General features: G+C 26.3%; 2 protein-coding genes across 4 annotated transcripts in view; both read left to right on the top strand.

Annotated features, from left to right (window-relative positions):
* The window catches only part of LOC113554867 (FERM, ARHGEF and pleckstrin domain-containing protein 1-like), a 34131-nt gene that overhangs the window by 13822 nt on the left and 3254 nt on the right, over nt 1–17055 (top strand). Inside the window, exons 2-20 of one of the 3 annotated variants that reach the window (XM_026958941.1) lie at nt 1704–2064; nt 2130–2231; nt 2307–2529; nt 2597–2720; nt 2779–2866; nt 2929–3084; nt 3175–3335; nt 3406–3480; nt 4384–4472; nt 5312–5488; nt 11543–11696; nt 11764–11854; nt 11995–12081; nt 12154–12345; nt 12421–12607; nt 12662–12771; nt 12834–12977; nt 14732–14871; nt 15028–15164. In XM_026958941.1, the coding sequence (XP_026814742.1) occupies nt 1870–2064; nt 2130–2231; nt 2307–2529; nt 2597–2720; nt 2779–2866; nt 2929–3084; nt 3175–3335; nt 3406–3480; nt 4384–4472; nt 5312–5488; nt 11543–11696; nt 11764–11854; nt 11995–12081; nt 12154–12345; nt 12421–12607; nt 12662–12771; nt 12834–12977; nt 14732–14871; nt 15028–15164 (2632 nt within the window). In that variant the 5' untranslated portion in view covers nt 1704–1869. Of the gene's footprint in view, nt 1–1703; nt 2065–2129; nt 2232–2306; nt 2530–2596; nt 2721–2778; nt 2867–2928; nt 3085–3174; nt 3336–3405; nt 3485–4383; nt 4473–5311; nt 5489–11542; nt 11697–11763; nt 11855–11994; nt 12082–12153; nt 12346–12420; nt 12608–12661; nt 12772–12833; nt 12978–14731; nt 14872–15027; nt 15165–17055 lie in introns of those variants that run through there. The other 2 variants (XR_003405315.1, XM_026958942.1) reach the window with 2 other exon arrangements.
* On the top strand, nt 5495–9648 carry LOC113554866. Its single transcript, XM_026958940.1, has one exon. The coding sequence runs from the start codon at nt 5521–5523 to the stop codon at nt 9385–9387; it is 3867 nt and encodes a 1288-aa protein (XP_026814741.1). The 5' UTR covers nt 5495–5520; the 3' UTR covers nt 9388–9648.

Genomic DNA, 17055 nt, shown 5'->3' with positions numbered 1-17055 from the left:
AGCATGTGCAGTTGAATTTATTTTTCTATTTTAAATTTACATAACTTAAATAAAATACGTATGCACTATTTTAAATCTAAATTCTTAATAACTTATATTTTATATTCAAGAATGTATTTTATGAAGAATAATTTTAATAACATCTTTTTTATTGTATTAAAATATTTGAATTTTTTTTTCGAGAAGAACTTTTTTAGTTTATGTATAAAAAGGAAGTAATATGTCCATCGTCCATGTGAATAAATAGTAAAATAACAAAATAAGTGACTGAGTCGTTGGGCATTTAATTGTATGTTCAATTGTTCACTCGTTTCTTTACTAACCTAACCTACATAATATGTGATGTATGTAGGTATTATTCCATGTGTACATATTAAAATAAATCTAACTGTCGGATTATTTATTTATGAATATGATGTCTTATGCATTATCAGCAACATTTTGAATCCCGTCGTTGTAAAACAATGAACCATGGATACAATCATTTTTTGTTTTTTTAGCGTCATGAAAATTATTTAATAATTTATAAAAAAAAATACTATTCAAATATTTAGTAGTCAAACTAATAAAATACGATAAGGTATAAGAATAATGTCTTTGTTTCTTTAAGATTTTCGCGAGGTTGCCATTTAAAAGGCTTTGTACGTAAGTAGTATGTATTAATTCGATATGTACTTTTTAGATTCTGAGCGGAGCGATGTATCGAATGTATTGATTGCGTATGTTTTTCTTTTTGTGTGTGTGTACGTGTACATTGCAAGTAGTCGATGAATTGATTTTCAAGAATGGGGATGGCTTCTGGTAGCAAATTGGATTTAGTTTGTACTTTAGAGAGGTCAAAATAAAAAGTACTGGGAATTTTTAATTTTGTTAACTTATTGTTGTATCTACTAAAGGTAAAATAAATGATTTTAATAGTTGTATTAAAAAACATATCACGATTAATATATTTAGTGATATAGCAGGCTGATTGACCGTCTCCGCTCAGAATCGTTTTTCGTATACAATGATGTATCATTGAATTCAAATTTAATAACGTGCCCTTAATAGTTACCCACTCGACACCTAATGTACAGTAGAGTGGTACTCGCTTACCCATCTTTTAAAAGTTATGATCTTCATGTACATAAAATAAATAAAGTTAAAAAAATGTAACCAACGAATTGTATATAGTTTAATTAAATATATTTAAATTATTAATCATATAATCGTCTTCTGGTAGTCATTCGAAGATAATTGATGCAAAACGATTTTTCTTTTACATACATATATTATATACATTTATGTTTATTTATGAAATTAAATTGAAGACACATTAATTTAAACAATTTATAGCATCGCTATGCAGACCATTGAACGGTGAAGTACGGCTTTGTATGCAAGAGACCTTTTATATTTAATATGTTCAACTGAATTAGGTGGCGTCTAATCGTTTAAGGTCACAACACTTCGTCATACACCCGTGTATCCGCAGTCGTTTTTATTCGTGTCGTCTAAAATAAATAGAATTACTACAAAAATCATTTGTCACTACTATCCCCTCGCTTATTTTAAAAGATTAAAAATAGATCTATAAAAACTAGGATTGCTTCCCTTCCAATGAGGTATGGGGTTTTATATCCGTTCAGCATTACTAAAAATACTAAGCATCATTTTATGTTATAATATAAGTTTAGATTTTAATCTAATGTTTTTGATTTCAGATGGAATATCATTGGTGCTACCGCGGTAGAACAGATTCTATCAATCACGCAGAACCAATCAATGTTGTTGATAGGAAAACATGATTTGAATCACTTTAATGTTTTATGTTTTGTGAATTTTTTGGTTTTTGTTACTTTTAAATTAGTTTTAAAATAAGTATAGAAAATGTCTCCAGTGGAAAAAGACCAATCGCTTACCCCAAGCTCTCTGGGAAGTTCTTTGAACAAAATACCCCATTCACAATCGACTCCTGGTGTGGCTGGTTCTAAAACACCTCCAACGACACCCAGAAGAGGAGGTAAAATGCTCAATGTCCGTGTCCAAATGTTGGACGATTCAGTTACACTCTTTCAAGTTCAGGTTTGACATTAGACTTGGTATATTTTTTATGAAAAGTGTAATTATTATATAATATAATTTTACAGACTAAAGCTGATGGGTCTGTGTTATTCGAACAAGTATGTAAACAACTAAACTTGTTGGAAGCCGATTATTTTGGCCTTGAATATCAAGAAGGTTCTACAAAAGTAAGTTTACTAAAAATAAATAAATTTTTTTTTTTATGTGATATCTGTTTAATTTTTTTTTATTGTATTTTTCAGCATTGGCTAGACCTAGAAAAGCCATTAAACAAACAAATAGGACTGTCGCTTGTAGAACCATTAATGAGGTTTTGTGTTAAATTTTACACACCTGATCCTGCTCAATTGGAAGAGGAATACACCAGGTATCTGTTTTGTTTACAAGTTAAACGAGATTTATCACATGGGCACATGCAATGTAATGATAATACTGCTGCTTTAATGGCCTCTTATATTGTACAAGGTAAAAATATAACAATAGTTACCATGTTTTTTATAATTTGCAACTAATTGTACATAAAATATTTTAGCTGAATGTGGTGATTATTCTGCGGATGATTATCCAGATCACACATATTTATCCTCACATAAATTTGTCCCTCACCAAGACAGAGAAATGGAAATAAGAATAATGGAGAGTCATAAAAGACATATGTAAGTATTTTTTAAACATATTTGTTGATTAAATAATATTTTTTAACTTATTTTATAGAGGACAATCACCAGCAGAAGCAGATTTAAATTTATTAGAAACTGCACGCCGGTGTGAATTATATGGGATCAAAATGCATTCAGCAAAGGTAAATAGTAAATTGTTGGATTTTTATAAAAATATTTTAACACATAAAAACTTTTTTTTAAGGACCCTGAAGGTGTTCCTTTAAATCTTTCAGTTGCACATTTGGGTGTTTTGGTTTTTCAAAATTTTACAAAAATCAATACATTTTCTTGGGCCAAAATCAGAAAATTGAGCTTTAAACGTAAAAAATTCCTCATAAAACTACATCCCGAAGGATATGTAAGTTATTTTTACATTTATTATTGATAAATAAATAAAGTAGTCAATATTGTAGCATTTTAATAATAACAAATTTTTTAATCTTAACAGGGTTACTTTAAAGATATTGTGGAATTTATATTTGAAACTCGTAATGATTGTAAAAGTTTTTGGAAAAAATGTGTAGAAAATCATGGTTTTTTTAGATGTTTTACTGTAAAACGTTTACCACGTCAGCGGACTAAAGTTCTAAGTCGAGGATCATCATTCAGGTTAAATCTAATAATACTTGTGTGTTTTAACTTTTATGTATAAATTTAAAAACCATATTTTAAATTATAGATATAGCGGTAAAACTCAAAAACAAATGGTGGAATTTGTTAGGGAAAACTTTGTTAAACGTCAAACATTCCAAAGGTAAGTCTATATATAAGTCATAACTCATAAATGACAAATATTAAAAATAAACTTCAATGATATTATTCTTATGATCAATAAGTATTAATTTTTTTTTTTTTTTAGTAGTAAATACACACAACCATAAGAATAGCTTGGTTGGTTGTGATTCTTAGCATGCAAAAATTATAGAAGAGAATGATTTTTTGTTTATTTTTCTCACATCTTTGTCAATGAAAGTGGCTCCAAATTAATAAAAACACATCAGAAACTAAAATATCAAATAAAGATATTTTGTAGTTGTTAATTTTGTAACACAATATGGGACTTGGTATTTTAATTTGAGCTTATTAGTTGTTTTGTATGTGTATAATATAATTTTTAGTTTAGTAAAGTAAATATTCACATTTATAAATAATTATATTTTAATCACAAGTTCATATGTAAAATCGTATTGTGTTCTTGATAGTATAAATTATAACATAATAAAGAATATATCAAATGTTACATTTACATATTTGCTCTAAAATATTGCAGTTTAATATAAAATTAACATGGTATTAGGTTTTTTCTTTATGGCAATGTGTTATTTTAAATTAATAAAAACTCAGATGAGTGCAATTCCATAGTTCTTTAATATTGTTTTTTTACAGTAGTTTTTTTTTTTTATTATTTAAAATAGATAACTAGTTGACCAAAAATAAGACATATAAAAAAAGAGTCTTCTATAAATTTAAAATTTTTTCCAAATGCATGTTTTTATTATATATTAATAGTTTCTTTATTAAAAATAAAAATTAATTAATTAAAAACAACATCAAATAGTAAGTTTCTGATGGTGTGTTAAAATAATTTAATGGGTTACTTTCATTGGAAAAAAAATAGTGTTTCTCTTTACACTGTTTGCCCTGTTTCTGCCAACAGGTCTCAATCATTTCGGCATACCGGATTGTCGCATTCTACTATATCCAATGTTGGTTCCAGTATTTCAGCACATCCTTTATTGCCCCTCGGTATGTTTTTGCGATTTAATTTTTATCATAATTTATTTTAACTTAAGTTTATAATTCTTATGTTATTGGAGCCACTTCATAATAATAATTTTATAATTTGTATAGCCAATATTAGTTAAATATTAATAAGCATTTTATTTTTATCTGTTTAAATTTTTAAAAGTTTAGAAAATATTGATTATATCTACTATAAATATTAAATCTATATGCAAATTGTATACTACACTTTTTGTATTTATTTGTATTTTTATTATTACATTTTAAACATATATTTTGATTTAATATGAAGGAGGCTATTAATAGTAGGGTTAGATTTATTAAAAGAATTACAATTTATATATAATAAGTTTATCATTAAGTTCATATATTTTGATTGATCAATAATCTGTTTTATTATTTTGGAATATCAACAAAAAACTACATCCATATATTGTTTGATACTGCAGTGTTGTTTCATATAATATTTTATTGCTTTAATTAATTTAGTATTTTCTTCTAAGTTTTATTTTAATTTAAAATTTTCATTGCTTTGTATAATTTATATGTAATAATGGTATTCATACAATATACATCTATACATTCATATATATGTATATAAATTATTTGAACACTTTTCTTGACTACTAGCTATTGTCTGCTAGATCTAAGCATGATTTCCATAAACTATAGCATGCATTTCAATTTTATTTTATTTTTTTAAGGAAATATCTAATAACCAAAAATATAAATAAAAATATTTTAATTGCTAAATTTAACATATATTATTAAAACATTTTACAACCCACTCTTAATTTTTTCTAAGCTCTTATTAATTCTTTATGTAACTTTTTTATTTTTAGCAAATTCGGAAGCCACGAGCCTAGCGGGTTCTCTGAGTCCGAACGCAGTCCATCGCCAGGTGGTGCCTGGAGAGGTGTCGACTGCTCAAGTTGTACATCCGACGACAGTGATGACGACAACTTCGGACATAACTTCCATCACTTCGTCCCAACACTCGTACAGCGTCAACGATCCAGGTCAGAAACATTCCGCCGTAAACAACATTATTATGTACCCAAACGTCATTTGCACTAGACCTTGTACACGTACAAATATTATCAGGTCAAATTATTATGAAGATGATTATGATACTGATAAATCATATGCGTCTTCTAAATATTCTGAAACTTATTATAAAGATATTAAATGTCAATCTAGTCAGACTGATTTAATACTTATTGACAAATCTACCCCTTCCATTTATAGTTGGCAACGTAGCTCTAGCTGCAAAGAGTTTAATTCATCTAGGTCTTGTTCCGGAGAAACTCCTCCAATTGATAATGAAGAAGTAAATTCTTCATTTGATAGAAATAGTTTGGTAGATCATCCTATAACAAAAATTTTCTCAAGTAGTTATCCGGGCACAACTTCTAGTTTATCAACTGAAAGTGGTAGCGATCGTAAACTTGAAATTACTGGTAATATTAGAATACTGCCAGATACAGATGATATGTACCAAGATGACATTAGTCAAGATTCATACGAGTTATTAGAAAAAGAAGTATTTAATAATACTATTAGTGATGATGAAGATGAAATATTTTATGTTGAAAATGATAATAAAGAAAATACTTTAGAAATTGAAAAACGATTTGGTTATTTAGAGCCCAAATATAGAGATATAGAGTTCAATAAGTTTAATGAAATTTGTAAAAAAGAATTAGCTTCTCGAAGTAAAGAACAAATTTTTACTAATAATACAATTCGATTCAATGCATTTGAAAATAAAGGCGAAACTGGTCATGTTCCTGTGGAACGAACAAAAAGTGATTCATATATGAGTGCCCCTAAACATAAATCTCATAGACTACTACATCAAAAATCTATAGACTTAACACCCCTTGATAATTTTGAACCAAATATTGTTAAACTAGATTTGGATATACCCTATATATTACACAAACGACACACAATTGAGGGTTCACCTAATGAAGAGAGTACAGTTAAATGGTCAACAATTAAGTGTGGTTCAGATCATTATTCTCAAGATTCTGGCTTATCATTATCAACACAGTCCACTGGTAATGTAAGTGTTGAAGATGACAGTCCTGTTGATTTAGATGCACTTTTATTAAATAAATATCACGATGATGTAGTAACCACATCTAAAAGTTCAGAGCTTATTCAAATGGCTTATAAATCAACTTCATTTAATGAATCTGAAATTAGACCATCTTCTGCTGACAAAAACAACAAACTAAAGTCTTGTCATAGTGCTGACAGTGTACCTGTAAATAAAGGCAAAAAAATTTGTTACCAACCTCGTAGTGCAGATAATGGATTAAAAAAAGAAGTTGAAGTTATAAAAATTGACCCTGATGAAGTAGAGCCTAAACCTGAAGAAATAATAATTGTGGAATATAGAGGAGGAAAAGGTAAAAAAATAAGGAGGGACTCATTGAGTGGTAAAGATAACAAGAGTTTAGGATCAGCTTCTACATCCATTGCTTCAAGTTCACCTGGAATATCTCCAGAAAGACGTATTTCAAATAGCCCCAAAAAAGATAAAATGTTTAAGTCTTCCGTTGTTAAAATCAAAATTGCTTCTGCTTTAACTTCAAATTCTAATCATGTGGTTCCAAATGTTGTGATAAGCAATAATGATAATAATGGAACAAAAAACAATAAATTAATAGAGTACAACGCTCTTCCTGATATTGTGTCTAATTCTGTAAAGAACTCCCATTCTAAAGTAGCTATACATAGCGAAACACGAAAAGTTGATAGTGGCTGTGTAAGAAAAGATGAAGAGCAAGTTGTTCCTGATGGTGATAGTTCTAATGAAATAAAATTAAAGTTGAAAAATGCGTTATCTAGTATGATGGTTTCACAACAAACAAAAGTGGTACAATCAAAAGATTCTGAATCTAAGGCTGTTAAAATTAATAAATTCCAATCTTTAGCAACAAAAATAGTTGATTCTGGTGGATTAACTACTTTAAAAAAAGATAAGTTACCTTCCGAATTATTAGGAAAAATATTACCTGATAAAATATCTCAGAATCGAGAAAAATCCCCTATACTTTTTGCTAGGTTAGGTTTATCTGAAGGTTCAGCATTTCCAAATGTATCTGGCCAAAACCAGTCACAAAGGCGTGCAATATCTTTGGATTCACCAGTTGTTTCTCTGCATCAGCTTCCTTTAGTTACGTCATTTTCTAGTAAAGATGATACAGTTGATAATGAAGATGAGGTAGAGTTGGAGGAAAAACCAATTAAATGGTGGAATATTAAAGTTGATGAGACTGTTGTAGAATGCCTTACATATTTAATTAATACTGTTGTAAAAGAATGTGAAGAACATAATAGTATATCACTGTCACCGAGCATTACACCAGAAAGAAGACGTTCAAGTACTAGACAAGAACGTTTGGACTCATTAAAAAAATTAAAAAATTTTGAAATTGAAGTTTGGGATTCAGAAGAATTAAATGTGGCATCAGCTATTGATTATGAACATAAGGATTTTGAAGATGAAACATTTATTGTATCTGATAACAATTTTGATCCTATTACAGATCTAATAACCCAAAATAATAAACCTAATAATAAATGTTCTACTGATGATGATTGGGTGTCTGTCGATGATTCTGGAAGCAGTGAGGAAATACCGTTTAAAGAACTTGACTCACAAAGTTCAGATGAAACAAAACGTACAACTCAAAAAACAGGCCATAGTGTTTCAGAAATTATTGAGGATACAGTAATTGAAGCAGATAATTTCATAGTAGATAAAAATGAACAAAGTGAAAAAGAACCTGATCCTAATTCAGATGTATTTATAGAAGAAATTGATCATGCTGAATTGATTAATAAATTAGGCTGCATTGAAATACCACCCAAGTTAGAACCCAAACGACTTCATAAGCTTTCATTAGAAAGTTCTGGTAGTTCAAGTCTTGATGATCCACCTCATATGGATGATTTGAGCGGAAACATTGCTGATGAAGAAGATGTTACATCTAGTCCTTTACCACCAACTCCAGATGTTACTTATTCTGGTATGTATCTCATAGGGTATGGTATATATGGTATGTCACGAACATTGTCAAGAATAAGCGAACAAAGTACATCAGAGAAATCTGAAATTGATGATGAGTTATCAACAAAATATTCTACTCAATCAGCATCATTAGACGATTCAATACTATCTAGTGATTGTCAGCCAAGTTTATGCTCTGATGCATTAGATAGTTTACCAGATTTGCCACCATTACCAGAAGAGTATGCATTTGATATTCCTCCACCAGTCGAACAATGGCCTTCTCCTAAAAGTGAAGATCTTACACCTGTCGAACAAAAACATTTTGATGATGATGAAGATGCTAAAACGATTCATAATGAAGATTTTATAGAAGAAGAAACAGAAGAACCGCGTCGAGTACCATCTACTAATAAACCTAGACTATCATTTGGTGACGACACTTCAGCTGGTGTGTCTACATCAGAGTTTTCAAGTAATGCTACAATACTTCATCATTATGATAGTGTTTGTCCACCTCCAGAATTCCTGAACAAAGATTCTGATGAATATGACTCACCATTTACTGAATCTGATGAATCAAAATTCTACCGGCCACCACCACACATATTTGAACTACCCAAGACCAGTATGAAAACTAGAAAGAGTCGTATGGCACATGGTCCAGCGTCATTGGATGCACCAGGACCTAAACCAAAAACATTAGCTACTAGAGCTCGTTGCCATTCATATTTCTCATTGACTCGCAGTCCTCCTAGTGATGCTTCATCATCTTCACTTGAGGCTCAAGAGCCACCTAATGTGCCAAATACAATACCTAGGGCTTCCAAAAGAAGACGATATACACATACTTTAAAGAGAAAACCTAAAGTGATACAAATTACAAAAGTATAGATTGACTTTTCTATTATATGTCAATGTTAGTTATAAATATCCAAACTTCCATTAAATTACAACAAAATATTTGAACCAATTTTTTAATTAATGACATATAGGGTGTAGAATAACAAATATTGTGTTTAAGAAAGTTTATTACAACAAAGACGTTTCTAGATCATTGTCTTAGTATTTTACATGGTATATTAGTAATTTTTCTTTAATATTTATGTTTTTATAGATACATATATATATATATATATATATTTTCTTTTGTGGTTGTGATAATAATCTTATAAAAATGTTGTCTTTGGGTTTTGTTTTGTTTTATTTTATAATATTAAATAATAGATTTGTTCTGTTGAATTGTTATTATTAATTCTAAGTGAGCAACATAATATTATATCTTAAAACAATTAGGTATATAATATATTTATGAAGACATTTTTGTAAGTTCTAAACAATAGTAAACTGTATTTGGTTAGGTGGAAAAAAACAAATAATGAATGTAATCATATTTAATTTTAATGGGTGGCTAATTTGAGCAAACTGTATTTTGGTAATAAATATTAGTTTAAGTACTTAAAGCATACTCAAAAGAATCTATTTAATATTCTATTGGAAATTTAAATTTTATTTGGTGCTCAAATATGTTGTATTTGAAATAATAATTTAAGTTATTTATTTAATCATTAAGTTGACCTCTTATATTCATATAAATGTTTCATCTTGATTGAGTATAATGTAAAATTTAACACTGAAAAAATGAAAACTGAATATGTCACCATATCAGTAATCATACATCATTATTTTGTTAACCATTTGATTGACCATTATATTTCAAATGATAACACATCAAAAATACAAATATTTATAAATAATTATTATATTATAATAGACTGATATTGAATATTATTATAACAAATTACTTATTAGAATTTGTTTTCAATGTATATAATATAATATAGGAAAGTTAAAAACATTGCAAGATTAATATAATGTCACTATACCAAATTTTAAAAGAGAAATAAATGAATTCAAAATATTTACTCTAACTCTCGGGGTCCTAAATTTGTCAAAATAATTATAATGCATATTTTTAATTTTTTAATTGCAAATTTAAATAATAATTCTTAAACATTATATCAAATAAAAAACGGTCTTCCTTTAGTATACAATATTTATTAAACATAGTTTCATTAAAAAAAAAAATTAATTTGCTTTAGAAAATTAGTCTTCAGTACTCAGTATTCATTAATTCTCTTTTATTCTGTTGACTATGCATTTGCTGTTATATATCATTATTTATATTATTTGTAGTTATTTCATTTTGTTTAATTACAACTGACTAATAATTGTTAAAAGATTCTATGTTTTGTTTTTCTATTCCTTGTTTCATTTTTATACACAATTTTACTTATATATATATATATATTACTAGATTTCATGAACATTTTCATATTACGTAAAATTTTACGTCATCAATGTGAAACTGAATTTCAATAATTTATATCTTGTTATTTTTTTTTAAATTAATCAATTAGGTATTTAGATATATTTTTTTTTGTAAATTTTTTATAAGTAATTTATTATACTTATTATACTTAGGTACTACTTTACATGTAAATAAATGACTAAAAAATATAATAAATTAATAAAAGTCAATAAACTAAAAACAAAAAACAAAATATGATTTAATAATTTCCATATTATACATATTTTTTTACTGAATGTCACTTTAAATCATTCGTGTTATGCATATCCGGTTTTACCCAATGGAGTTAAGTGAGTTTTGAATACATATAAAATAAATAGTTGTACATTTTATGTTGAATCCTGTTTAGATATCAACATTTATTCATATATCATATAGTTGCTTCTCATTTATTTTTAAAATTTTTATTTTTTTTGTTTTTCATATATTACATTATTATTTTGCAACACTCAAATAAATATACATTTAAGTATATGTTTGTACTTTGATTAAATTATCATTATCACATGTTTTTATTTGCTGTCACAAACCTATCCCTATTTTAATTTTATTAAATTGCACACATACATGGTTATAAAATCATTATTTATATTTTTTTTGTTTCTTTACTTGTGAATTGTACATTGCATGATTTATTTTGTATAAAATATTTTTATTCACAAAGTTTTTCAATTTAAGGTGACACTCCTGAAGAAGTAGATTCACCATTTAAGAAAATTAACGGATCAGCATTGTGTTTGTCTTCCATGTCTGTTAAAGAAAATGGTGTAATGGCGATAACATCATCCACTCCTAAAAGTAATGTAACTAATGGATCATTAGGAAATATAAGGTAACATAATATGCAGACTTCTTTTTTTTACTATATAAATAAATTTTAATACCCTTCTTTTTTTCAGCAATGATCATTATAACAATGTTAGCACAATAAATACTACTAAGGATAAAACTTTATTGAAAAATATCGAAACTACTGATACAAAACGAAAAGTATGTGTTATTATAAATTAGTAATTACCTTATAAACTCTACTCATGAATACAATATAAATATTAAGTAAATTTGTATTGTTTAATGTACCTATTTTATTTTTTCTTAATTTATAAAATTTAAATGTATTTTAACTTTAGAGGCCAACTGATAGAGCATATTTTATTACTAAAGAATTATTGATGACAGAGCGAACTTACAGAAAAGACTTAGAAGTTATTAACTTTGTAAGCAATATTAATATTTATGATATTAAGTAAAATATTTTTATAATTGGATTATTCATATTTAATTATTAGTGGTTACGTGATGTAATGAGTAAAGAAGATGATGAAATGGGACAGATAGAATCTGTAAACATGCTTTTAAATTTAATTGATCCAATTTATGATGCTCATTCTGTATTTTTAAAAGATGTGGAAATGCGATTAAATAATTGGGACCCTCCTTGTATAGCCGATGTTCTATTACGCCATTTTAATAATTTAGAAGTATGTATAATAATTAATGAATGCAGTTTTACGTATTACAATAAAATTAATATATGTTTATTTTATTATTTTTAGTTGTATGATAATTATTTAGATGAACACTTAAATGTCTTAGAAAAAATTGATCATGCATATCGTACTAACAAAAAATTTGAAGCACTTTATAAAGATTTTGAAGTAGAAAAGGTGTGCTACTTGCCATTGTCTTCATTTATATTAAAACCACTTCAAAGATTACTTCATTATTCTCATTTATTAGAAAGTATGTAATTTCAAAAACATTTTATTTATCATTGACTAACATCCATGTTTTTAGAGTTAATAAGACACTATGGTCCTTCACATATTGATTATAATAACTGTTTGGAATCAAGAGCAAAACTATTGAAAGTAACAAAGAGATTACCAAGTGCACTTCGCAGATCGGTATTTACCTATTTTATTATATTTTTGACTTTATATAATTTGTTTTATTTTTGTTGTTGTAGGAGAACTTTGTGCAGCTCTGTGAGTTGGAGAGAGATATGGTTGGCATTGACACTCTTCATGTTGCTGGCCGAGAGTTTGTACGGCAAGGTTGTCTTACCAAATTTTCACAGAGAAAAGGTTACCAACAGCGCATGTTTTTTCTGGCAAGTTGAAGCATGTTTTAATATTATCTTATTTGTTTAGCAGCCTTATCTGTGCGGCACGCTATCTATACATAATATTCAAATTATGGAGGGCCAGCAATCTTAAAACAAAATCAATGTATACTGTAATGTTGTTTCAACAATATAATATTCATATAATTTTTAAATTAATTTCCATTGTTTAAATTTTAGTTTTAAAACCCCGTGTTTCCATAAAAAGTCTAGAAAGAAAAGTAAAAGTTACAAACTATGTAATTTTATAAATAAAACTTAATTTGTGTTGTTAACATTATAAAATCTATAAATATGTTTCATTGGGTGTTAACTGTCATAGTTAAAGTATCAGTAATTATAGAATATTCTAAGAATTAACAGTAATATTACTTTTTTATGTATGCTGGATTAGAAATTGTAATATATTTATATGCTTGAAAATGCTAAAAATTATAAATATAAAATATTTATTTTTATTATCTTTCCTGCAAAAGTGTTGAATTAAAATTATCTTGAGAGGAGAACGTTATGTCTACATATGTTGTCTATGTTTTAACGCATACCATACCAAAATATACATTCAGCTATTTCAATTTTGTTGTGATTTTATCTTAAATATTAAAGTGAAATGACCATTTTTTAACTTAAAGTTAAGAACATTATCTGTGTTCTCAGGTTGGCATTTTAGGATATTTTAATTTTTAAGTGAACTATGGGCATTTTTAAATATTCATAATTTGCTTAAAAATTAAAATACTGATGAGAAAACATTGATAATGTTCTTAACTTTTTGTTGAATTAAGACGTCATTTCACTTTAATTTTTAAGCAAAACACATAAAATTGGAATTGCTGAATATGTATTTTGATATGGTATGCATTAGTAAAACAGAAATAACACATGTAGGTACAATGTCCTCTTAATCGCTTTGTTTGTTTGATTAATTATCTGATTTTTTTTTTTTTAATTAGTTAATTCTTAGAAATGTTCAATGTTTTTTTTTTTACTTGGTACCAGCATTTCATTATTATTATTTTGTTTATATTTAACTTAAATTTAACCCTGCAGAATTTAAAAACACCAAATTTTATTTTAAACACTTAAATTATGTTTGAAACAGTGCTTAATAGTTTATGATGAGTGAATGATAGAATAACAAATACAAATAAATATTAAAATTTAAATATAATATATATTCCTTTTACATTGACATTTTTGCATGCATTCAAATTAAATTTTTCAGCTAACACAATATACATGAGATATTCAATATTATTATTTAAATTCAAAGCATTTTATTTACGTTTTTATTATATAAAATTAGTATACTACTTAAATAATATATTATAATGGCTTACAAATATTTACAATGAGTAATAGATAGCTTAAATAAAAAATTTGATGGCTCAAATTATGGCAAAATATTTTAAAAAACGAGTGCAAATTAATGAATTGATTCTAAGATATAATTTTTTTTTCCAATTTTTATTTATTTATTTGCAATTTATTTTGCCTATTATGTCGAGATAAAAATATTTTTTAATTTTCCATTTATTTAACTTAAGTTTGATTTTTAAAGGTAAATAGAGTACTATTATATTTCTTAAAAATTGAATGTGTCATAACTCATACTGACTTCTCCCATTATATTAATTGATGCTGCCGCACAGTCTCAATCAAGCTTTTATTTAACTTATAGCTTTAAAGAAATATGTGTTCAGCTTAACATTAGTGTTGCGCTTTTGTGCATGCCAATATAGATGTCTGATATGTTACTATACACGGCAAGGGTTGGTCACATGTTTCGCGTCCATGGCCAGATACCCCTCAACGACCTCTTTGTTGAAGAACGAACTGACAACCCAACACAATATTCTTTTTCAATCTATTCAAATAACAGGTATGAGGAAATTATTGAGAAAATAAGTTGCCGACTACGTTTTTTTTTAATAAAATATATTATACATTGTATACCTGTGTATCTGTGATGTGCATTTGGCTCGATTGTGGTCATCGAACAATTGTTTCAATATTAATTAAATATTATTTTTTCCAGGGTAATCACAATTGCGGCGAACAGTCAGGAGGAAAAAGATAAATGGGTGGAAGATATAGCAGAAAGTGTTCAAGCGTATAAAGGAGAACGGACAAATATTGAGCCACCAAATATTTATTTGAGTTTGAAATCATGCAGTAAGATATTCATACTTCTCATTAACATATTATATTATTATTAATTAGGCTAATTAAAATATTGTAAATTTTGTAAACCTTTGTGTATTTTAAATACAAATTAATTTCTAAATCAAAGTATTATAAGTTCTATTATAAGTTTAAATGTCTTTCAGATTATGAGTGGATGAGTGGAGGGAAGAATATGTTGATTTTACAATGATATTTTTCTCTTCTTTTGCACCTGGAGATACTTTTTGTAGTTTAAAAATGCTTTGATTTTTAATTTCAAAATTTTTTCTGATAGATAAGTGATTCTAGTTAGTACTTGTGAGAAAGAGGATGAATCTAAAGTAAATAATCCTTGTTGGTACTTTTCTTAATAATTAAAGAAAAACAATAATATTACGTAATAGTTTATTTGTATTTTGTACTTGCAACTGTTACCTCATAAAGTTAAATATTTTTGAAATATTCAACTTTATCTTAAGCATGAAAATTTAATACGATCTTCTTCATAAATAGCTTATATTTGAACAAAATTATATATTTAAATGAATAATAACTATTTTAGTTATTGTATTTTATATTCACAATGGAATTTTTAAAACATTTAGATTAATTTTAAGCTATTGCTTATCTATACCTAATAACTAAAGACCAGATTTAATTGCACCAAAAATATGCTAAAATTGCAATGAAAACAATATAATAATTGCATAATAAAATCATATAATTGCTTCAAAAAATGTACAAATTGCATTATAAAATTTATTCTTAAAATATTATAAAATGTATAATTATTATTTATTTTTTTAACATGATAGACATTTACAAATTATAAAATAAAAAAAGTTCTTGAAAATATTCAATAATTAAAATATATTATTTATTTATAATTCTCTATATTTGTTGATTCTAGACGGACCTGTTAAGAAGGCTTTTTTTCCTAAAATAAATAAAATAAATAAATAAAATGTTCAAAATTGTGAACATTTATAAATTAATACCATTGTTAATTAATTTATTAATGTCTGGATATAATTCACAATTTTTTTTAATACTCTGTTAACTGTCAAACACGGAATATGAATTAATTTTGGATAAAATATTTTTAATGTTTTTGCTGCCTTCACCATATAAGTTAACCAGCATCACTTATAAAAAGTAATACTCTTTGTTTGATACCCGGAAATATTTTTAAAGAAGAATTTATAAGTTGACAGATAGTTTAATTGGTACCCACTAGTTCTTTACATGAAATTAAATATGATTTTCCTGGGTTTCCATCTAATTTACTAATTAATAAATTAGCAATACTCAAACCTAAATAATAATTTTTATATACATTTTTCTGTAATTGTTTACGTAAATTAATTATAAAAAAATAAAAAATATTTTATAAATAAATAATAATAAATTATTGTTATAGATACCATTAATAACTCATAGAAGTCCATACCGCCACGTATATCTATACTTATATTACACCTTTATACTTCATAGATCATATAATCTAACCAATAATGAAAATCCATAATAATGTTATTATTTTTATGTTATAAAATTAGTTAAGAAATATTGATTTGTACAATTAATTACGTAAAATATACAAAATTGCAAAAATTGCAACATAAAATTAAGTATAAAGACTGTAATTAATACAAATCGTGTACATATTTGATCAGATTCGAACTATTTGATGATACAAATAAATTGCAATATCAATTAAATCCGGTCTTTACTAATAACAAAATTATATATATATAATATTAATATTATAATAAATGCAATGTTTTTGTCAAAAAATAATTTAACTCACCACGTTTTTAATGATACAATAAATTACTATGATAGCAATAAAAATATAAGAATATATCATGAAATATATTTATTAATTATCTAGTATAAG

This window comes from Rhopalosiphum maidis, chromosome 2 (assembly GCF_003676215.2).
Source record: "Rhopalosiphum maidis isolate BTI-1 chromosome 2, ASM367621v3, whole genome shotgun sequence".
Lineage (NCBI taxonomy): Eukaryota > Metazoa > Arthropoda > Insecta > Hemiptera > Aphididae > Rhopalosiphum > Rhopalosiphum maidis.
The sequence above is the reverse complement of the archived record's forward strand: the minus strand, read 5'-3'. Positions and strand labels throughout refer to the sequence as shown.

Excerpts from the sequence above, each read along its gene's own strand:
- LOC113554866 (XM_026958940.1), top strand. The coding sequence starts at position 5,521 with ATGTACCCAAACGTCATTTGCACTAGACCTTGTACACGTACAAATATT.